This window comes from Coloeus monedula (assembly GCF_965178545.1).
Source record: "Coloeus monedula genome assembly, chromosome: W".
Classification (NCBI taxonomy): domain Eukaryota; kingdom Metazoa; phylum Chordata; class Aves; order Passeriformes; family Corvidae; genus Coloeus; species Coloeus monedula.
In genome coordinates this window covers 7,677,022-7,698,036 of record NC_138821.1, presented here as the reverse complement: position 1 = coordinate 7,698,036, position 21,015 = coordinate 7,677,022, and the positions used below count along the sequence as shown (strand labels likewise).

At 45.9% G+C, this 21,015-nt stretch overlaps 1 protein-coding gene across 1 annotated transcript in view; it reads left to right on the top strand.

The window, feature by feature from the left end:
- The window catches only part of LOC309584581 (DDB1- and CUL4-associated factor 12-like), a 66,667-nt gene that overhangs the window by 25,749 nt on the left and 19,903 nt on the right, over nucleotides 1-21,015 (top strand). The window contains exons 3-6 of the mRNA XM_082300672.1: nucleotides 8,618-8,824; nucleotides 10,064-10,124; nucleotides 11,795-11,988; nucleotides 12,176-12,241. Coding sequence (XP_082156798.1) covers nucleotides 8,618-8,824; nucleotides 10,064-10,124; nucleotides 11,795-11,988; nucleotides 12,176-12,241 — 528 coding nt within the window. The remainder of the gene's footprint in view (nucleotides 1-8,617; nucleotides 8,825-10,063; nucleotides 10,125-11,794; nucleotides 11,989-12,175; nucleotides 12,242-21,015) is intronic.

Here is a 21,015-nt window from a genome sequence, read left to right as displayed (position 1 = left end):
CTTTGCTAACTGTTCAGCAGGCGAAGGGTATTTCGGCATCACAAAGTCTCGCAGAGATGGATATATGGGCGGGACATAGTCACGGGGCAAAGAATAGGACCCCCGCACGACCTCCGCGACCCTCTCTGGCTCCGCCGATTTTCCCGACGTGGGAACGATCTTAGTTTCTGGTGGTAATGGGGACCGTGTTGGGGACGGCCCTGGAGAGGCGGTACCCTCGCTGCCCTGAGTCTCTGCACTTTCTGACGGCTCAACCCCCTCGGAAATCGTATCGCCCTCAGAGCCCTCCAAGCTAGGGAGTTCCTTTCCATCTTGTTCCGCATAAAACTCTTGTAGCACATCAAATAAGAAACGCCACGCACGAAGCAGGTCATACACGCCAACATCTCCGTATGCGAACTCATGAAGTAATCTATCCCCTAACAGTTTCCAAGATTACAGGCCAAATGCAGTATCACTCTCTGCTGAAAATCCATGATCTACAGCCCAACGCAGTAAATTACACAGAGCGTCATCAGAAATATTAGCTTTCGTGACCGATAAGACATTCTTCCAGGCAGAAAGAACCATGCTGTCCATGGAACTTTTTTGTCCCATCTTTTCAGTTTAGTGTGCCGTCCCCGTAGGCCCGGAGGGAGGGGGGAGGAGGTGCATGTACCTCCTAAATCCGGTTGTAGTTGTAGTACACATCTCGGGCCACCAGATGTCACTGTTGTACCGAGAACGGCGAAAGACGACACCAGTTTCAGGATAAGCGGCTAAAAGGCTATATTTAATTATATAAATCAGTTTCTATAGCTTTGTTCGCAAGGGTGGCATGACACCATTGGTTGCTTGACCATCCACCTCTCAGGGTGATTGGTGGAATGCTCTGACACCCGTTTCAAAATATTTTCTCTGGTGTACCATAACAACTTGTGTAGTGGTTTGGTTCAAAATACTCATTACTGTTTATCTGCTGTGAGATAGGAGAAATGCAAAGCAGGCACCAAACTTGAAAGAATATAAAGAAGTTTATTAACAGACCTAAAAGAAGGGGAAAAAAAGAGAAAAAAAATTATACCACATTCAGAACTCTCCTCCTCCCCCCACCTTCCTCCCTTCTCCCACTGACAATGTAAAAAGACACCCCTTAAGATGTTCAGTCTGTTTACCACTTCCATAATAACCTTGTTCAGTCCATTTAGAAAGAGAAGTCTCTTCTTGCTCATGCTATGAATGAAAACAGTATCACAACGAGGCAGCCGCCCACTTCCGAATATTGTTCAGTCCATTTAGGAAGAGAAGTCTCTCTGCCTGCGTGTGAGTCCTTTCCCCCGACTTGCAGCTTTTCCCGCAACTGCTTTCGAGGGTCCACTCTTGAAGGTTTTTGGGGTACAATTTTAAGGTTGAGCCGTTCAGAAACAAAAACAGAGGCCCTTCTCCTTCCCTGGGAGCAAAGGGTCTTCCTCATCTTCATCGTTAGGACTATCTCTGGGAACATCTCTAGGGACTGAGGTTTTCTCCTTTCCCATTTGGAGCAAAAGTCCTCATCTGGTTCATCTCTCCCTGTCCAAACTTCTCATGAAATTACAGCTGCGTCAGCATCTGCCTATCTTGGCGCAGGTGCTTTTGCTTACGAGTTGAACACTCCACCCCCCATATCTTCATGAAATTACAACAGGATACTCTGATATATCATAGCTTCACAACAGACTTTCAGCTTTAAGCATCTCCTCTCTCTCTTCCCTAGGGTTTTCAGCTCTTCACAGCAATAAAAGGGTTAATCTCACCTCGGCCTTGCAGCTTTGCAGCTGGAATGTTGAATTTTTCTTATTGCAGTGGAGAGGGGGGAGAACCAAGCCGCTCCGGCTGCCCACGGCAAGGCAGTGGGGGAGGGGATTCCATGGCTGGAACAGGTCCATCGACCCAGGATGGCCGTGGCCCGGCCCGGCCTGGCCCAAACAGGGCCTGGCCGGGCCCGCTGGCCCCCACACGGGGCCCGCAACCACCTGTCCCAGCGCCGGAAACGAGAGAGAGCTTGGAGGGGGAGTTTGCCTATTCTTAAATGTGGATCACAGAGGTGGTCACAACTTTAAGTGGCTTAGAGAATTGTCCATATTCAAACTGGCCAGCTGATAGGTTCTGTCAGTTCCCAGAGGAAACTGTAAGCACCCCTTAGCAAGGACATCCCTTCCGGGACTATGCTTACTAACCTATGACAACTTGGAAAACAAGTTTGCACCTGTGAGATAAAGCCTTGGTTTACAAAAACCTCAAGCTGTTTCTCAGCTTGCATGAGAAAGAAAAACTTCACAGGATGCTGCAGCAGCTGGAAAATTCCTCTGCTCCTAGCTTTTTAGTATCCACAATTAACAAAGGGTTTATGAGTTGAGATAAGGATCAGGAGAAAGCTTCCAATGGCAAAACAGGTTCAATTTAAAGTTACAAAGTGAATTTATTACTAACAGAGTCAAAAAAGGATAATGAGAAGTAAAATAAGCCCTTAAAACACTTTTTTCCCCCAGCCCCTCCCTCCTTCCCACCGACAGTGCAGGGAGACAGGGTATGGGGGTTTGGTCAGATCATCACCTGAGGTTTTCTTCCACTGCTCAGGGAGAGGAGTCCTTCCCCTGATGCACCATGGGATCCCTCCCACAGGAGACAGTTCTCCATGAACTTCTCCAGCGTGGCTCCAAATCTCACAAGCAGCAGTCCTCCCAAAACTGCTGCAACATGAGTCCCTCCCATGGGCACACAGTCCTCCCAAAATGCTGCAGCATGGGTCACTCTTCCACGGGGTGCAGTCCTCCAAGGACAGGCTGCTCCAGCCTGGAAGCAAGGGCCCCCTCTCTCCACTGGGTTTTCCACTGGATCACAGCCTCCTCCAGGCATCCACCTGCTCCGGCGTGGGTACCTCCCCCATGGGCTGCAGGTGGATTCTCTGCATCCCCCATGGACCCTATGGGCTGCAGGGGGACAACCTGCTTCACCAAGGTCTTCACCACAGTCTGCAGAGGAACCTCAGCTCTGGCACCTGGAGCAGCTCCTCCCCTTCCTTCTCCACTGACCTTGGTGTCTCCATGTCATTTTCCCTCACATGTTCTCACCTCCTCCTCTTCTCTGGCTAGGGGAAAATCTGTGCGTGCCCACTTTGTTTTGATTTTCTTCTTAAACGTTATCACTGAGGTGTTACCAACCTCTCTAATTGGCCCAGCTTTGGCCAGCAGCATGTCCATCTTCAGAGCCATCAGGGATTGGCTCTGCTGGACATGGTGGAAGCTTCTAGCAGCTTCTCACAGAAGCCACCTCTGTAGCCCCGCCTCTACCAAAAACCAGGCTGTGCGAAACCAACACAGTGGGCTTCAGATCCTCTGCATTCCCAACTCCAAAACCCCAGGGGTCAACCTTGAGTCTCCCCTGGTGCTTTCTGCCAGAGGCTCCAGGAGGGATCATTCTCCCCAGCTGTGGTGTAGAACACATTTTTTACATCTTGCCCTGTCCTGACTGGCCCGAGGGGCTACAGCATGAACTGTCTCCTGTTTGATTTGCTCAAAGGCTTTTTGTTGCTCAGAGCCCCCTTGGAAATCATTCTTCTTCCCAGTCACTTGTTAGGGAAGTCTTATTATAATTTGGAATATACATTCTCCAAAATCCCACAATGCCTAAGAAAGCTTCTGTTTCTTTCTTGTGAATTGGTGGAGACATTACTGTTATTTTGTTGAACACATCCACTGGTATCTGGCAATGCCCATCTCTCCATTTTATTCCTAAAACCTGGATCCCTTGGCCAGGTCCCTTGACCTTACTTTGTTTTATGGCAGAACAGGCTTTCAGAAGGATTTGGACTATTTTCTTACTGTTGGGGTTTTAGGAGTTCTTTTGTTTTGGTTTTTTTTTTCTCTTAAAAGAATTTTCCCCATACACGTTGCTAGGACGCAAATTACTGGGTACTCAAGAGAGACAAAAAGGCCTGGCCACAGGGGAAGGGGCTCAACTGGCTACTCTCTCTCACCTGAGATTTGAACTGGGATAAAGGGGTTGGGTACAGGCCCTAGGGCTCTTGCTCCCTCAGCATTCGGAGGGGGAGAAAGGCTGCTGTGGTTGTGGAGAAAATTTGTCGCTGCTTCGGGTTCCTGCCCTCTGCTGCCTTCCTCCTACTGTGAGTGGAGCTTGCTCGCTGAAGCGGCTGTTACACTGGGACCCTAACACCTACCTCACTAAAAAGAGGGACCTTTTCACCATCTGCTCGGGTGCCTCAGGGAAAACTCCGGGACCCCAAGCCCACCTTTCCCTGCCCTGCTGGTAGCCTGGCCGCGGCTGCCCTTCCCCTGCCGTTCCTTTGCCACCGCTCTGAGTTTCACTACACTGTAGCCCTGCACCCCCCTGCCTGCCGAGACGTCCCGGGGTTTCTGCTGCAGCTCCGGAGTTTGATACAGCTCATCTGCCTCCTGGGATTTTGTGTTCGTCCCTGCTGTTCCCAAGGGTCCTGCTTGGGGCACCGGGATCAGCTGCCCCAGGGGTTTTGTGAAGCAAGCTTTTTCGTCCGCCATTACCGCATGCTCCCCCAGCTCACTCCGGAGTACCCCCTGCAGCTGCAGGGGAATTATCACACCTGCCCTGCTCACTGGGAACCGCCAGCACCCCTGTCAACTGCACCAACGGGGAAAGTGCCTGACAGCCAAGAAGGCTGTCACTGGGTTTCTGGTTTTGTTTGTTGTTACTGCTATAGTTATTGTTGTTTGTTTGCCCAGATATATATATCAGTAAAGACCTGTTATTCCTGTTCCTCATATCTTTGCCTGAAAGCCCCTTAATTTCAAAATTATAATAATTCGGAGGGGAGGGTGTTGCATTTTCCATTCCAAGGGAGGCTTCTGACTTCCCTAGCAGACACCTGTCTTTCAAACCAAAACACTTACCTGTCTCAAAAACTTCTACTGTATTGCCCCACACAATGACTTCATCAATGTATTACAGGAGTTCCAGAGCTTCATCCTTTTCCATTGCCGTCTGGATCAGTCAATGGCAGATGGTAGGGCTGTTTTCACCCCTGGGCAGTTGGTTCCAGGTGTACTGGATGCCCCTCCAAGTGAAAGCAAACTGTGGCCTGCATTCTGCTGCCAGAGGGATTGAGAAAAATGCACTGGTGATATCAATTGTGGCACCACTTGGCTGCCTTTGACTCCAGCTCATATTGAAGTTCCAGCATGTCCAGCACGGCAGCACTCAGTGATGGTGTGACTTCATTCAGGCCATAATAATCCACTGTCAGTCTCCATTCTCCATTAGACTTTTGCACTGGGCATATGGGGCTATTAAAGGGTGAATGGGTCCTGCTGATCACTCTGTGGCTCTCCAGTTCACAAATCAGCTTATGGGTTGGAATCAGGGAGTCAGCTATTGCAGTATTGCTGCTAGTTCACTGTTGTGGTAGCGATCTGCACCTGCTGTTCTTCAACCTTCAGTAACCCCACAACTAAAGAGTTCTCCAAGAGACCGGGCAGGGTAGACAGCTGATAACTTTCCTCTGTCTCCAGGGCAGCTATACCAAAACCCCACTGGTACCCTTTTGGATCCTTGAAATACCCTCTCCTGAGGGAATCTATGCCAAGGATGCACAGAGCCTCTGGGCCAGTCACAGTGGGGTGCATTTGCCATTAATTCCCAGTTAGGCTGATTTCAGCCTCCAATAGAGTCAGCTGTTATGATCCCTCTGTCACTCCAGAAATGCAAATAGGTTCTGCCCCTCTATAGCTTGATTTCATTAAGATACACTGTGCACTGGTATCTACTAGAGCCTTGTACCCCTGTGGGTCTGATGTGCCAGGCCATCGGATCTACAAGTCCAGTAAACCCAGTTGTCCCTCTCTTCCACCTGGTTGGAGGCAGGGCCCCTCTAGTTCTGGTCATAGGATTCTCCACTTATTTCTTGTAGAAATGGATTAGAATTTTCTTCTGTAGGATCAGGAGTAAGATCAATCCTTCCATTCTGCCTGAGAAACTGCCCACTGTAGCTTGGAGCAGCAGCTTTCCTGCAAGAACCCTCTTTTGTGATTGTTTTTCCCTGCAGTTCCTCTACCCATGCCTCTAGGATTGAGGTAGGTTTTCCATTCTACTTCCTCATGCCCTCTCTGTGGTCCCACAGGCAAAACCACAGGGTACCCCATGGTGTGTACCTTCTATATCCTCATTCTTGAGCAAGAGGATGCTTAATAGCTGAGAGGCTGATCCCTACAGGTGTAGAGTAGGGCATATCCTCTTTGAGTTCCTGGAACTCCCAGGACAGTTTTTCCACAGCCAAGATGAGAGAGGAAGAGAGATTGTCTTTGTATTCCCAGAGCTGGTGTTGTGGGTTTGGGTTCTTCAGGGAAATTTTTTCCCATCTGAAAGGAGGACCCTGTGAGGGGAGGAGGTTTCCCAGGAAACAGCAGAATAGGCAGCTGGAACGACCATCAGGGACTCCAAAAACATCCTATGACTCATAGGACTACATCATTCCATTGTGAAACTCCCCGCCCTGGGGGAGGTACCACCTGAACCTGACCACATATAATCTCGAGGTTTGGGGGCTTGGGACACCAGCACCACCACTGGACAGATCCAGAGGAGAACCTGAACTTCCACAGGAGGACCAGACCTTCCACAGGGCCACTGCTTTTGACAAGACTGTGTACGGAAAATCACACTATGAAAAGCCAGTGTCCATAAAGGAGACAGAGGAGTCCTGCAACTTTATTAAAGGGAGAGAGTCCACTGGGGCACATGCCCACGGGATTTTCTCCCTCTCTCTCTCCCTCTCTCTCTCTCAGCTTTAGAGAGCGCAGCCTCCTTTTATCCTAAACTCCCGGCCACATGTTGCCCTCTTCCTTTCCCCATTGGCTGAGGTACTAGGAAGGTACAGCCTTCCTGAACCACCTATCACATATTCCCCCCTTGAACCTGTCATTTTACCCCAAAGTTCAGAAGGTCAGGCTTGTGCAGACTCACTTGTCTGTTTCAGGAGTCAAGCTGTCTGGGATCTGCAACAAACCTGCTGCTTGAAGTTAGTAGAGACATCCAGACCCATTTCAAAGACGTTAATACCCATACCTTCACCCATAGAATTGTTTGTAAAGACATTAGCACACATCTTCCCTATCATGCACTTGTTCAGGGGTGAGGTTCAAAAACACTGGAGGTACCCACTGTCCTAGGCACTTGCCCATACTATCCTACACACCCCATCATTCAGAACTATTCAGCCTCAGGGCAAATCTCTGGGTGATGTTCTTAAATAGTTGTTCAATCTGAAAGAAGACCTGAACCATATGCAGCAACATGCTGGCTCCTAGCAAAAGGGCCAGGTTGGTTTCAAGGGTATTGAAAGGATATTCAAAATCTTAAAAATTCTCAAGTACTACTGTAATCCTCCTGGAGGAGAAGGAAGGCAGGAAGGCAGGCAGGCAGGAAGGAAGGAAGGAAGGATGTTGGAAGATGTATTCAAGGAGAAAAGGCAGATCTAACTGTTAATAGTTCCCAATAGATGGCTCCCGAAGTACAGATAGGATGGCAATGCTGAGGACACATACCAGGTTAGTTTCACAACCAGCATTCTATTATATTATATCATGGGCCAGTATTATGAAGTACAACAAAATTATAACCTTGGTCCAGGCCTCAAGGATGATGAACATCACCATAGGCAACACATACTGCAAATAAAGTGTCACACAACACAACTCTGAGAACAAGTGCAACAACTTTGAGAGTAAATAAATCAACATTGTGACCAATGACTGTTAAACTAATATAATGAATGCGTATAAAAAATTTGTTTTAACATGCTCTGGTCAGATCTGTCATTGTCTCAACCCTTTGAGCCCCATTTTGGATGCCAAAATGGACTGTTGTGGTTTAACCCTAAATGGTAACTAAGTACCACTCACTTCCCCCCCCCTTCCCTGGATGGATGGGGAGGAAAATTGGAAAAAATGTAAAACCTGTGGGTTAAGATAAGAACAGTTTAGTAATTGAAATAAAGTAAAATATTATTGTTATTATAATAGGAAAAAGAGAAATAAAATCCAAGAAACAGAAGTGATGTACAATACAATCGCTTACCGCCCACTGACCCATGCCCAGCCCATCCCTCGGCAGTGACTGGCAGCTCCCAGCAAATCCCAACCCCCTGCTTTATATACTGAGCATGATATTCTATGGTATGGAATATCCCTTTGGCCAGTTTGGGTTAGCTGTCCTGGCTATGTTCCCTCACAGCCTCTTGTGCACCTGCTCGCTGATACAGAATGGAAAACTGAGAAGTCCTTGATTTAGAGTAAGCACTATCAAGCAACAATTAAAACATCAGCATGTTATCAACACTATTCTTGTACTAAATCCAAAATACAGGACTGTACCAGCTAGTAAGAAGGAAGTTAACGTTATCCTAGCAAAAACGAGGATGGATGATTAAAGTAAAACCCACAGTTATTTAATTTAGTTGTTTTAGGAAGGAATGTATGCATTTTTTAACCATATTTGCAGCATTTGTGGATTCTACATTTAAAAGAATGTTAGTTCAAAATAGGGAGGATATTTGACCATCTTGGTTTTCTTATCTGTGTGATAATGACTTGAATCTGCTTTTTTCCCCCAGTTATTTGTAATAGATGTCCAGACTGGTCAAATTACCAAGATTCCTATTCTGAAAGATCGTGAACCTGGCATGGTGAACCAGCAAGGATGTGGTATTCATGCCATTGAGCTCAACCCCTCAAGGACCTTTCTGGCCACGGGTGGAGACAACCCCAACAGTCTTGCAATTTATCGTCTGCCTACACTTGATCCTGTGTGTGTGGGAGATGTAAGTGGGAGTATTTGGGGAAAGTTTATTCTGTCCCAAGAATTACTACTTTGAAGTGTGTAAGGTCAGAACAAGTTTAAAATGTGGGAGTTTTGTAGTGGAGAGTGAATTTCTGAAAGCTTGAAAATATTCCTGATCAAGTAGTCTTTTTTGACAAGATATCTTAAATATGAATGAGTACATAAATATATGAGAGGATTCTCAGGGTTCTAAGTCAGATTTCTTCTTCCTTACCCTCATTCAGGTCTACTTCAGATTACTTTTAAGTGTTGAAAATGTAACAAAATCTTAACTGTTAAAGTCTAATTGGGGTGATGATGATCTCTGAAACTAGCTTTAGTGAAAAAGCTCTTTTGAGAAGTTGTAAAGATGATTCAAGGCTTTCCCTTCTCCAGTGCAGCTTATATATGTATTATTTCTCAGGTGGAACTTGGCTTTAAGGATTAGTTCTAACCCAGTGGCTTGTGACAGTTTGATAGACTTTGGTACTGTTTTTATTTTTGAAACATCATGAGGCCTTTTTAAAACAGCCAATCTTAAAAAGAAAATGGCTGAAACAAGTATAGTGGTGTCCTGTAAGCACTTCACTCTTATTTTTCCTTTTTGATTCAGGACTTTGCATAGACATTAACTACAACAGCAGAGTTTCTGCAGTAGCAGATAACCAGCTGCAGAAAGGCTCGACTCTGAAGATCTGCATGACTTGTTATTCGTGTGCCACTGTGACTGCAGCTTTTCAAACAGAACTAGAGCCTTATGGTCTTTTTTTTTATACACAGGCTTCTCACCTGCTGAGTAAAAGATTCTTGAAAACTTAATCTGCAGGTCATATATTGTAAACATAATGTTTTGGTTTCTTTTTAGGGATGTGCATTTGAGGAAATAAAAGTATGCAGCTACTTTATAGAAGTAATGAACACTGCTTTCAAAATGGAAAAAATCCAAGTCTTTAGAATTGAGATTAATTTGTCCTTGGTCAGAGATTTGTTTTTCTATCGCCTAATTGCTCTCTATTAATTATACATGTCAAAATCAATAAAAGTTAAAATTACTGTTAGGTACTTTAACTGCTTCAGCTTGATAGTAGAATATTATTTATATATTTTTAGCATAGGTCTGTCTTTCTGAGTTTGCACTTAAGTATCCTTCACTTTGATATTTTTTTTGTCTGCCTTGAGACCACTGCAGAATATAATGGCACAGAAAATCTCTTTTTTTCCTTTTTTTTTTTTTTTTTAGGATGGACATAAGGACTGGATATTTTCAATTGCATGGATAAGTGATACTATGGCTGTTTCTGGTAATGTTACTTTTTAATTTTTTTTCCCAGAATTTTATACTGATGTACAGCACGTGATAGGTCTTAGGGAAGCACCTTTAGAAGGCATTTGAAACCACTTGGAACTACTTTGCCTATTTAAACCATTCTTGGTCTTAGTACAGTGCTTTACTTTTTTTTTTTTTTAATTTGTAGAGCCCTGGTCTAGATTGTACTTTTTGGTTTTTTCTAGTATTAGGGGGAATACTGCTGTCTTTATAGTAGATGTTGCCATGAGTGGGTGTCTAAACACAGTAAGGTCAAGGGAAGGATTCTACACAAGAATAATTTCAAGAGGGATGTTGGTTGTCAGTTAATAACTTTGAATACAGCTGAACAGTACTGGTTTCCTGAAATCCTATGAAAGACTGATTAATGAAAACTCAGTTTGTTTTATCAAGCTATCAGTAAAGTTGTGTGTGTATGTATATATATATGCACACATACTATGGTAATTAATACAGAAGGTTATAATAGAAAAGGTCAATTACTGACTTTTTAGTCAGTGTAGTTGGATAATCAGTGTAACTTCATAAAGTATTACTTAACTTGGGTAAAGGCAGAAATATGCCATTGAATTAATGTATTTACTGTCTTTCTGTGCTGAGAGGGTTTAGTATTCTATACAAGGAGGTGTCAACCTGCAGGTGACAGAAAATCTTAGCTGTCTCATATAAAAATCAAATGCTTCAATTGATAATTCAGTAATATTAAAAAAACAAAAGCTAATCCTTGAGTTAATCCCTGCAATTCTCTAACCCAAATATCTGCATTAAAAAAACCCATTAAATCCCATTGTGTAGGGAAGAAATGGAGGTACATGTCAAATCTATCAGAGCTGACTTAGATGGAAGTGAGTTGCCTAAACACCAGAAGGGATGGGTATAGGACCTTGGATTAAGCCTGTGTTGATCTTTGATCCAAAGACATTTAGCTTTCTTCATCCAGTATTGTTGCTCTTACTGATTCATATTTTGTAAAATTATCTTCAAATTCAGCAGAAAAATAAAATGAGTTCTTGCTTGTTTGGCCTCAGTTCCTGTGTTACATTCTTTAAACAAGAGGTTGAATGAGTTTAAAAAAGATTAAAAATAGATTTGATTTAAATTGGTGCAAATTGTGGTTTTAAATATATGTTTCTGTTCAGTTCACTAATGTGTGTGTACATATCCATAAGCATACTGTCAGAAATCAAACTATCTAAAATTGGTATAAACCAAACTGAGTTTTCTTGGAGGTTTTTGTATTGGTTTAACAGACTGTCAATCTTGGCCTTCATAAGCCAGGCTCAGGCTGAACACATAGGCTATTCAGCTGCCTCTGAGTTTATTCTACATGTGAATCTCTAATGGTGATTGTTGTACAGGATGATGTTTTTTTAATGCATCCTAATCAGTTTGAAAACAGGTGAGGGGATCTAGCTGCTTGGAAACCATGTTGACAATAAGTTCAAAATGTTATGAACTTAACAGCTCAGTAAAATCATGATTTTGTTAATAATAATTAATATATAGGCACCGACAGTGTTCAGTTAGATTAAATTAATCTAAAGTATCCTTTCTTTCTTTAAGACCTTATTGTTTATTGCAGTTCATTTTAAAAAAAAGAGGAATTATGTATATGTGAAATGCTGTTATGGACTACTTATTCAGGTTCCCGGGATGGTTCAATGGGTCTCTGGGAAGTCACAGAGGATGTGTTGTCCAAAAGTGATGCCAGGCATAATCTCTCTCAAGTTCCTGTCTATGCCCACATAACACACAGGGCTCTGAAGGATATCCCTAAGGAGAACACCAATCCTGACAACTGCAAAGTCCGAGCATTGGCTTTCAACAATAAGAACAAGGTCAGTAAGATAAGCAAGACAGTTTGAGTAGTCCTAAAACTGTCCATATGCATTTGAAAAAAAAAAAGTAATCTAAATCAAATATACTGGAGAAGCAATCTGGAGTGTGAGTTTGTAAGGACATCTATAATACAGAAACTAACTCTTACTGTTTTCTTTTTTGTTTTTTGTTTTTTTTTCATAATAGGAGCTGGGAGCTGTGTCCTTGGATGGGTATTTTCATCTTTGGAAAGCAGAGCACACACTATCAAAGGTGCTTTTCTGTTGGTGTAAAACTTTAAAAATGGCTTTGCGTTTAAGGCTGTTCACTATTCTTTACCTCCTATAAATGCTTGAAGAAAGAGCGGCAGTGTTTGTAAAACACTGTCCTGGTTCTGGCCAAGATAGGGTTAATTTTTGCAGCAGCCAGGAGGGGCACAGCCTGAACCCTGGGGTTATTAAATACCACCTCACAACACCTGCAGAGGGGACGGAGGGGGTGGCATTTTTCCAGTTTTGCTGGGGTGTCTGGTTGGGTGGTGCCAGGTTCTGCATAGTGAGCAATCATGTGTGAATCATTCGCTTGTCTTGTACACACTGCTATCAGTATTGTTCTTGTTTGGGTTTTTTTTTATTTCATTGCTGTTTCTAGTAAATTGTTCTTATCTCGACCTGTGATCTTTACCTTTTTTTGCCTCCAATTTTCCTCCCCATCCTGCCACGGGGGGAAGTGAGCAAGCAGTGGGTGGTCTGGAGTGATTCAGTGAGAACACTAAATTGGGGAATACCATTCCTAAACCACAACAGTCAATTTGGCTCCCAATGTGAGGCACGAAGCATTGAGATAACAACAGATCTGACTAGAGCAGTTTGGAAACAAATTTGATCTAAGCATTTGTATTAGGTATGGAGCCACTGGTCACAACGTTGCTTGGTCTGTTCACATGGTTATGGTATCTAACCCTGTATATGTTCCTCTATGTGCTCCTCACGGTGTTCTTTTTCAGAGCAGGGAGAGGGATCAGGATTGCTTTATTGCTGTACTGTGGAATATCAGTTTATGACATGTTAACATCAAGGGCAATGAGGGTCATTTGGGATGTGTCTTGAGTGCTGCTCTCCTGCATTTGCCTCAGGTGCTACCTCTGGGAATTCATTAATAATCATACCCAGCCTGTGGGGGAAACAGGGAAGGATGATTTTCCCCAGCTTTTCACACCTTTTCCTTCAGGTTTATTACAACAGCTTTTGAGAATTTTGAATTTCCTTGGGATGTTAAGGAAGGCGCACATTCTTGTTGCTATGTCTACTCAGTACCATCCACACCATGTTTAGAATTATGAAAGAGACTTCTAGGATGGTCATTCAAAGATCTGCCCCGAGGGTGGATAGTCATGAGTGGCATGGAATGGGGGAGAAAATGGGACAGTTTTGGAGGACTTTTGTCCTCCAATGGTTTGGAAGTTCGCCCCTGAACAACTACAGGACCCTGATAAAGTGGTAGAATATCTGAAAGGAAAGTGCTGTGGGGATTCCAGAGAGGCACAAAGTAATGCAATGTGCTGGGTCCTGGCTACTCTTTACCCGACACTGCTCGTCACTAGACAGCACCCTCAGGGGGAGGAGGAGGAAAGCAGAGCAACTGCCACTGTGGCCACTCAAACTGCAGCTGAACCAGAGGAACAACCCATGCCAGTAGCAGTCATACCTATACAGAAAAAGAAATCCAAGACCAAATCAGTTTGTGTAGTGGGGGATGAAGAGGAAGTAGGGCCCTCAGAACAGGAGGAAGAGGCAGGGCCAGAGATAATCACCCAATCCCTATCCCCAGGTGAGCTGCAAGATATATGAAAATATTTCAGCCACCAGTAGGGTGAGCTCCTGGTGACCCAGCTGCTCCGATGCTGAGATAGCACAACCCACAGTTGGAAATTAGAGGGTAGTGAAGCCAAGAAACTGGGATCCCTGTCCAGGGATGCTGGCATTGACAACAGCATTGGGAAAAGGACAGAAATCCTCAGCCTCTGGAGGCGACTCCTGTCAAGTGTGAGGGAAAGGTATCTTTTCAAGGAGGATCTATCAGTGCACCAAGACAAGTGGAACACCATGGAACAAGGTATTCAGTACCCGAAAGAATTAGCTGTGCTGGAGGTACTCTATAAGGATTCAAGTAACAAGCAGTCCCCTGTAGATACAAATGAAGTCCAGTGTACACAACCCATGCAGCGGAAGTTCCTATGGAGCATGCCATTGTCATATGCCAACTCATTGGTGGTGATGTTACGGAAAGAAGGAGAACAAACGGGATAATTGGGTTGCTCAACTCTGGCAATATGAGGAAAGAATCTCTTCCTCCCTGTGGGCCTGCATCTCAGCCACAGAAAGACTGTCCAATGACTTCCAGCAATTTAAAGAGGAAATGTCCTGTGCCCTGCCAGTACAGGCCAGAGTCTCTGCTATTAAGAGCAAGCACCCCCCTGCTCAAGAGAGAGAGGGAACACACCATGAGGTAGGTAACTGTTGGGGTTCCTCCCCCCTGGAGTGGGGTCCTGGGAGAGGGGACCCTGGGGTAGAGGCATGGCCTAGGCACAGGGTCTCCCTGCTCCCTGGTCACATGTACCCTAATCCTGTTCCCCATTGGTTATTTTGTGTTCCCCTGCCCAGGGAGGGCCCTGGTTGTCTGGTGAATCCCAGGTCTTTGGGAGTCCCCCCGTCTGGAAAATAAAGATCTCTGAAACTTCTATCAAGAATCGGTCCCTATTTCTTTCCATGGGCCTCGCTGTCTATGGATGTTGCAGGAGACCCCACTGGAACACATGGAGAATGCGGGCAACATAACAATTCCCTGGAGATAGCGACTGTGAAACAATCAAGATTTTGAAGATCCCAAAAAGTTCATGAGTAAAGAAACCCTCTGGATCTCTCTTCTTGCTTTTTTTTTGCTGTTCCATCTCTAAACTATGGAGGAACCATGGAAAGACTCATGGCTGTCCGAGCCACAAAGGGACATTTATCTTAAACTTGAAAAGGTTCTTGAACAGTGATATGTAAATTTTAGCTTAATTCAGACTCAAAAAGAACTGAGACACTTCCTGGCATGGTTGTTTAAAAACTTTTTCTACGTTTCTTGGGACTTGATTCTTACCAAAGACTTTTGGAAGAATGTTTGGACACAGTTAATTTCTGAGTCAAAATATATGCCGATGGAAGAATATTTCCATGAATATTATCTAATTATGGAGACTGTTGAACAATATCAGCTGTGTCTCTGCTGTTATAAACATATATTATAATATTGGCTTCTTGCAAGTATAAAGGTAGATAGTATATAATGTTAGAAATGCTTTTTGCTGTGTGGATGTAGTTTTCTCTCTTTTTAGCAAGAATGTTAGCAAGTGTGAGCAAGTAAGATAACCTCCAAGGGAACAGAGGATGAGGCCCGGGATGAGGCCCGAGAAGCTGCTAATCAACACTTTGTCCAGAGAACAAAAGGGCCCCAAAGGCTACTCTGCCGAGAGAACGGGGGGGGGGGGGGGGGGGGGGGGGGGGGGGGGGGGTGGGGGTGGCCAGGAGAGCCCAAGAGTCGTTATCACCGCTCTGCCCAGGGGAGGCAAAGAGGCCAAAGCTGCAATCAGCCCTGACTGTCTGGAGAATTAAGAGATCCACCCTACCATCAACTTTTACCTAGCAAGCCCAACCCCAAGAATCAAAAGAAATAAAACCGCAAGGCAGAAGAATACACATGCTCTAAAAAGGCGGAACCAAGGAGTGCCCATGCAGAACAGTTCCTGGAAAAGTTTGAATATGCATAGAGAACAGACAGTAAAAATGGTATAAAAAAGGACTCACTTCGAGCATCAGGTGTGCTCTTGGCAGAGCGCCAAGGCACCCGGCCATTATCTCTTTGCTTTATTTTATGTGTCTCTTATTGTCTTTATATTAAACCCTTTAAATTCTCACAGGAGAATGAACCTCATTTTTCACACTGCAAAGGGAAACGTCCCTTTCCTATCCCAGCGGCGGACAATGGAGTCCACCACGGGGCCATATGGTTGAACGGCGCGCGCGTTACAGCGGGCTCCCCCACTACCTCAGAGACTGCCCAGCCCCAGCCTCGTGCACCGAGTGAACTGCAGGCAGCGGCAAGGCAGTTCCCGCACGCGGGCGAGCCAGCGTGAGCTGTGGAGTCTGCGGTGGAGCCAGGCACAGCAGAAGCAGCATGATGGAGCTGACCCAGCGGTGCTCACCAGGCCCCGCTCCGCGCATGGTGGTACGAGCCCCATAAACGCCTGGCCGAGAAAAGTGGCACACGGGAGGCGGCCGGCGGCGATGGCGGCGGAAACAGAGCCACGCAAAGCCCAAACACGCACCGAAACAGAGCCGCTTGCAGGGCTCAGGGGAGCCGCCGCGCGGGGGTCCAGCCCAGACACGGGCGCGGTGCCAGGCAGCGGCAGCGCAGCTGTTGCCAGAACTGGAGGTGGCAGCGGCGGTGGCGCACGGGGAACTGAGTGGCGCAGCCCAGCCCGGCCCGTGTGGTCCCAAATGCGACCCCGAGAAGTCGGGACCCAGCGGCAAGAGCACGCAGGCACGGGCAGCCCCAGCGGCCCTGGCGGCCCCAGCAGCCCCAACGCAGGAGCAAGCAAAAGCGAAAGTGAAAGCAGGAACACAGCGAGACAAAAAACAGCAGCGACACGGAGAAAAGAAAAAAATTATTGTAGCTAAGGTTTTAGGAATAGTAAAATGGTATAATGTCAAACAAAATTATGGTTTTATAACGAGATGTGACAACAAGGAAGACATATTCGTTCATCGTACTGCCATTATGAAGAATAACCCCAAAAAATATATCCCAATCTTAGGAGATGGAGAAGTGGTAGAGTTTAAGATTATACAAGGAAGGAAAGGCCTGGTGGTGTTTCTGTGAAAGGCAGTATATACACTGCAAATCGTAATCATCCCAGACAATATCCCCATTATAAGCAACCCATACAGTCTCCCTTTCCCAATCCTACCTTTCCCTTTTATCCTATATCCTATTATCCCCAGTGTATTCCTAATCTATTTTTTCAGCCATGGTTTCCCTCACAAAACCATGCCTTTACCAATCCGTTTCCCAAAAATCCCTTTCCAATGCTGAGTGGGGGATGACAAGGGGGGGAGAAAGAATTAACTATTGTCATTTAAAGTTCCAACAGGTACAAATAGAAGAAACCCCCTCCTGCCTCAGTTTCCCCACAAGGCATGCTCAGAGAGTCCTGTCTCCCTTCTGCCAGCCCTAAGATGTTCCAGAGAAAAAATTTGTTTGGACATTGAGAGACTCAGGAGGGTGGCTTGTTTTCTTTTGAAACTGTTCTTGTTATCTTGTGCTTATCCAGTTGTTTCCAATGTTAAGTTTTAAATCTCTTTTAGTTAAAACAAAAGGGTGAGGTGTTGGGGTTCCTCTCCCCTGGAGTGGGGTCCTGGGAGAGGGGACCCTGGGGTAAAGGCATGGCCTAGGGACGGGGTCTCCCTGCTCCCTGGTCACATGTACCCTAATCCTGTTTCCCATTGGTTATTTTGTGTTCCCCTGCCCGGGGAGGGCCCTGGTTGTCTGGTGATTCCTGGGTCTTTGGGAGTCCCCTGGCCATGTGGCTGGAAAGTAAAGATCTCTGAAACTTTGTCATAGGTTAGCAAGCTAAGTCTCGGAAGTGATGTTCTTCCTACAGCTTTCTCTATGGCCTGACAGAACTTATCAGCTGGCCAGTTTGAATATGGACAATTCTTTAAGCCACTTAAAGTTGTGACCGTCTCTGTGATACACACTTAAGAATAGACAACCCCCCCCCAACCCAAGCTCTGTCTCGTTTCCGGTGCTGGGACAGGTGGCTGCGGGGCCTGAGCGGGGGCCAGTGGGCCCGGCCCCTGCTCAGGCCAGGCCGGGCCAGGCCATGGCTCCAGGATGACACCCCCCCCCAGCAGGGCTGTGGGCAGCCAGCGGCTCGGAACCACCCCCACCCCCACCCCCACCCCCCCCCCCCCACTGCGGCCAAGATTTCAGCAAAAGCGGCACCGCTGTCCGGCAGAGGTCAGGTGACCAACAGTGATAAGACACATTCTAGCTGCAAGGCCGAGGTGAGATCAACCCTTTTATTGCTGTGAAGAGCTGAAAACCTGAGGGAAGAGAAAGAGGAGATGCTTAAAGCTGAAAGTCTGTTGTGAAGCTATGATATATCAGAGTATCCCATTGTAATTTCATGAAGATATGGGGGGTGGAGTGTTCAACTCGCAAGCAAAAGCACCTGCGCTGAGATAGGCAGATACTGACGCAGCTGTAATTTCATGAGAAGTTTGGACAGGGAGAGATGGAAGCGATGAGGACTTTTGCTCCAAACGGGAAAGGAGAAAACCTCAGTACCTAGAGATGCTCCCAGAGATAGTCCTAACGATGAAGATGAGGAAGACCCTTTGCTCCCAGGGAAGGAGAAGGGCCTCTGTTTTTGTTTCTGAACGGCTCAACCTTAAAATTGTACCCCAAAAACCTTCAAGAGTGGACCCTCGAAAGCAGTTGCGGGAAAAGCTGCAAGTCGGGGGAAGGGACTCACATGCGAGCAGAGAGACTTCTCTTCCTAAATGGACTGAACAATATTTGGAAGTGGGCGGCTGGCTCGTTGTGATACTGTTTTCATAGCATGAGCAAGAAGAGACTTTCTAAATGGACTGAACAAGGTTATTATGGAAGTGGTAAACAGACTGAACATCTTAAGGGTTTTCTTTTTACATTGTCACTTGGAGAAGGGAGGAAGGTGGGGGGAGGAGGAGAGTTCTGAAGGTATGGTATAATTTTCTTTTCCTCTTTTAGGTCTGTTAATAAACTTCTTTATATTCTTTCAAGGTTGGTGCCTGCTTTGCATTTCTCCTAATTCTTATCTCACAGAAGATAAACAGTAATGAGTATTTTGGACCAAACCACTACAACTTCTATCAAGAATCGGTCCCTATTTCTTTCCACGTGCCTCGGTGTCTATGGATGTTGCAGGAGGCCCCACTGCAACAGGTAATCTGTGGTTTTGCCTGCATGGCCACGGAGAGAACATGAGGAAGTGGGATGAAAAACCCACCTCTGCCTTAGGAGCCATGGGTATGTGAGTTGAGAGGAAGAACAACCACCATGGGAAATTCTTCAAGGATAAATGCTGCTTGAGTTTCCAGTGGGCAGGTCCTCAGGCAGAATAGAAGGGCTGATGTTACTTCCAAACCTCTTGAAGGGACCTGTGGTTCATCATATTTACAAGAAGTGAGCAACGAGTACCATGACCAGAACCAGAGGGGCCCTGCCTCCATCCAGGTGGAGGAAAGGGACAATCGGATCTACTGGACTGTGTGGATCTAATGGCCTGGCACATCAGACCCACAAGAGTACAACACTTTAATTTACACCAGTGCACAATGTACCCTGATGCCATCAAGATATAGTGGGGCAGAATCCACCTCTTTTTCTGGGGTGACAGGGGGATCTCAACAGCTGACTTGTACTGGAAGCTGAACTGAGCCTGGCTGGGAATGAATGGCAAAAACACCCCATTGTGACTGGCCCAGAGGCCCCATGTATCCTTGGCATAGATTACCCCAGGAGAGGGTATTTCAAGGACCCAGAAGGGCATTGTTGGGCTTTTGGGATAGATGCTGTGGAGACAGAGGAAATTAGGCAGCTGAATACCTTGCCCAGCCTCTCAGAGGACCCTTCTGCTGTGGAGCTGCAGAGGGTCAAAGAACAACAGGTACTGATCGCTATCACAACAGTGCACTGTCAACAATACTGCACCAACCGTGATTCTGTGACCCCCATCCATGAGATGATTCGTGAACTGGAGAGCCAGGGAGTGGTCAGCAAGACCCACTCACCCTTTAATAGCCCCATATGTCCAGTGTGTAAGTCCAAGGGAGAATGTAGACTGACAGTGGATAATCATGGCCTGAACGAAGTCACACCACTACTGAGTGCTGCTGTGCCGGGCATGCTGGAACTTCAGTATGAACTGGAGTCCAAGGCAGCAAAGTAGTGCTGCCATCAACATTGCCAATGTGTTTTTCTGCATTCCTTTAGCAGCAGAGTGCAGGCCACAGTTTGCTTTCACCTGAAAGGGCACCAGTACACCTGGAACTGACTGCCCCAGGGGTGGAAACACAGCCCCACTATTTCGCATGGACTGATCCAGACTGCCCTGGAAAAGGGTGAGACTCCAGAACACTTGCAATACTTTGATGACATCTATGTGTGGGGCAACACAGCAGAGGAAGTTTTTGAGAAAGGGGAGAAGATAATAAAGATCCTCCTGAAGGCTGGTTTTGCCATAAAACAAAGTAAGGTCAAGGGACTTGCCCAAGAAATTTAGCTTTTAGGAGCAAAATGGCAAGATGGACAATATCAGATTCCAATAGACATGATAAACAAAATAGCAGCTATGTCCTCACCAAGCAGCAAAAAGGAAACACAAGCTTTCCTAGGCACTGTGGGTTTTTGGAGGATGCATATTCCAGATTACAGACATTGATTGTAAACCCTCTTTATTAGATGACCTGGAAGAAGAATGATTTTAAGCAAGGTCCTGAACAAGAACAAGCTTTTGAACAAATTAAACAGGAGATTGTTCATGCAGTAGCCCTTAGGCCAGTCAGGACAAGATGTGAAAAATGTGCTCTACACCACAGCTGGGGAGAATCATCCTTCCTGGACCCTCTGGCAAAAAGTATCCAGGGAGACTCAAGGATGATCCCTGGGGTTCTGGAGTCAGGATCCAAAGGATCCAAGGCCTGTTTCACCCCAACTGAAAAAGAGATACTGGCAGCTTATGGAGGGGTTTGAGCTGCTTCAGAAGCGATTGGCACTGAAGCACAGCTCCTCCTGACACTCTGACTGCCAGTGCTGGGCTGGATGTTCAAAGGGAAAGTCCCCTCCACACATCATGCCACTGATGCCATGTGGAGCAAGTAAATCACTCTGATCACACAATGAGCTCGAATAGGAAACTGCAATCACCCAGGGATCTTGGAAGTCATCTCAAACTGGCC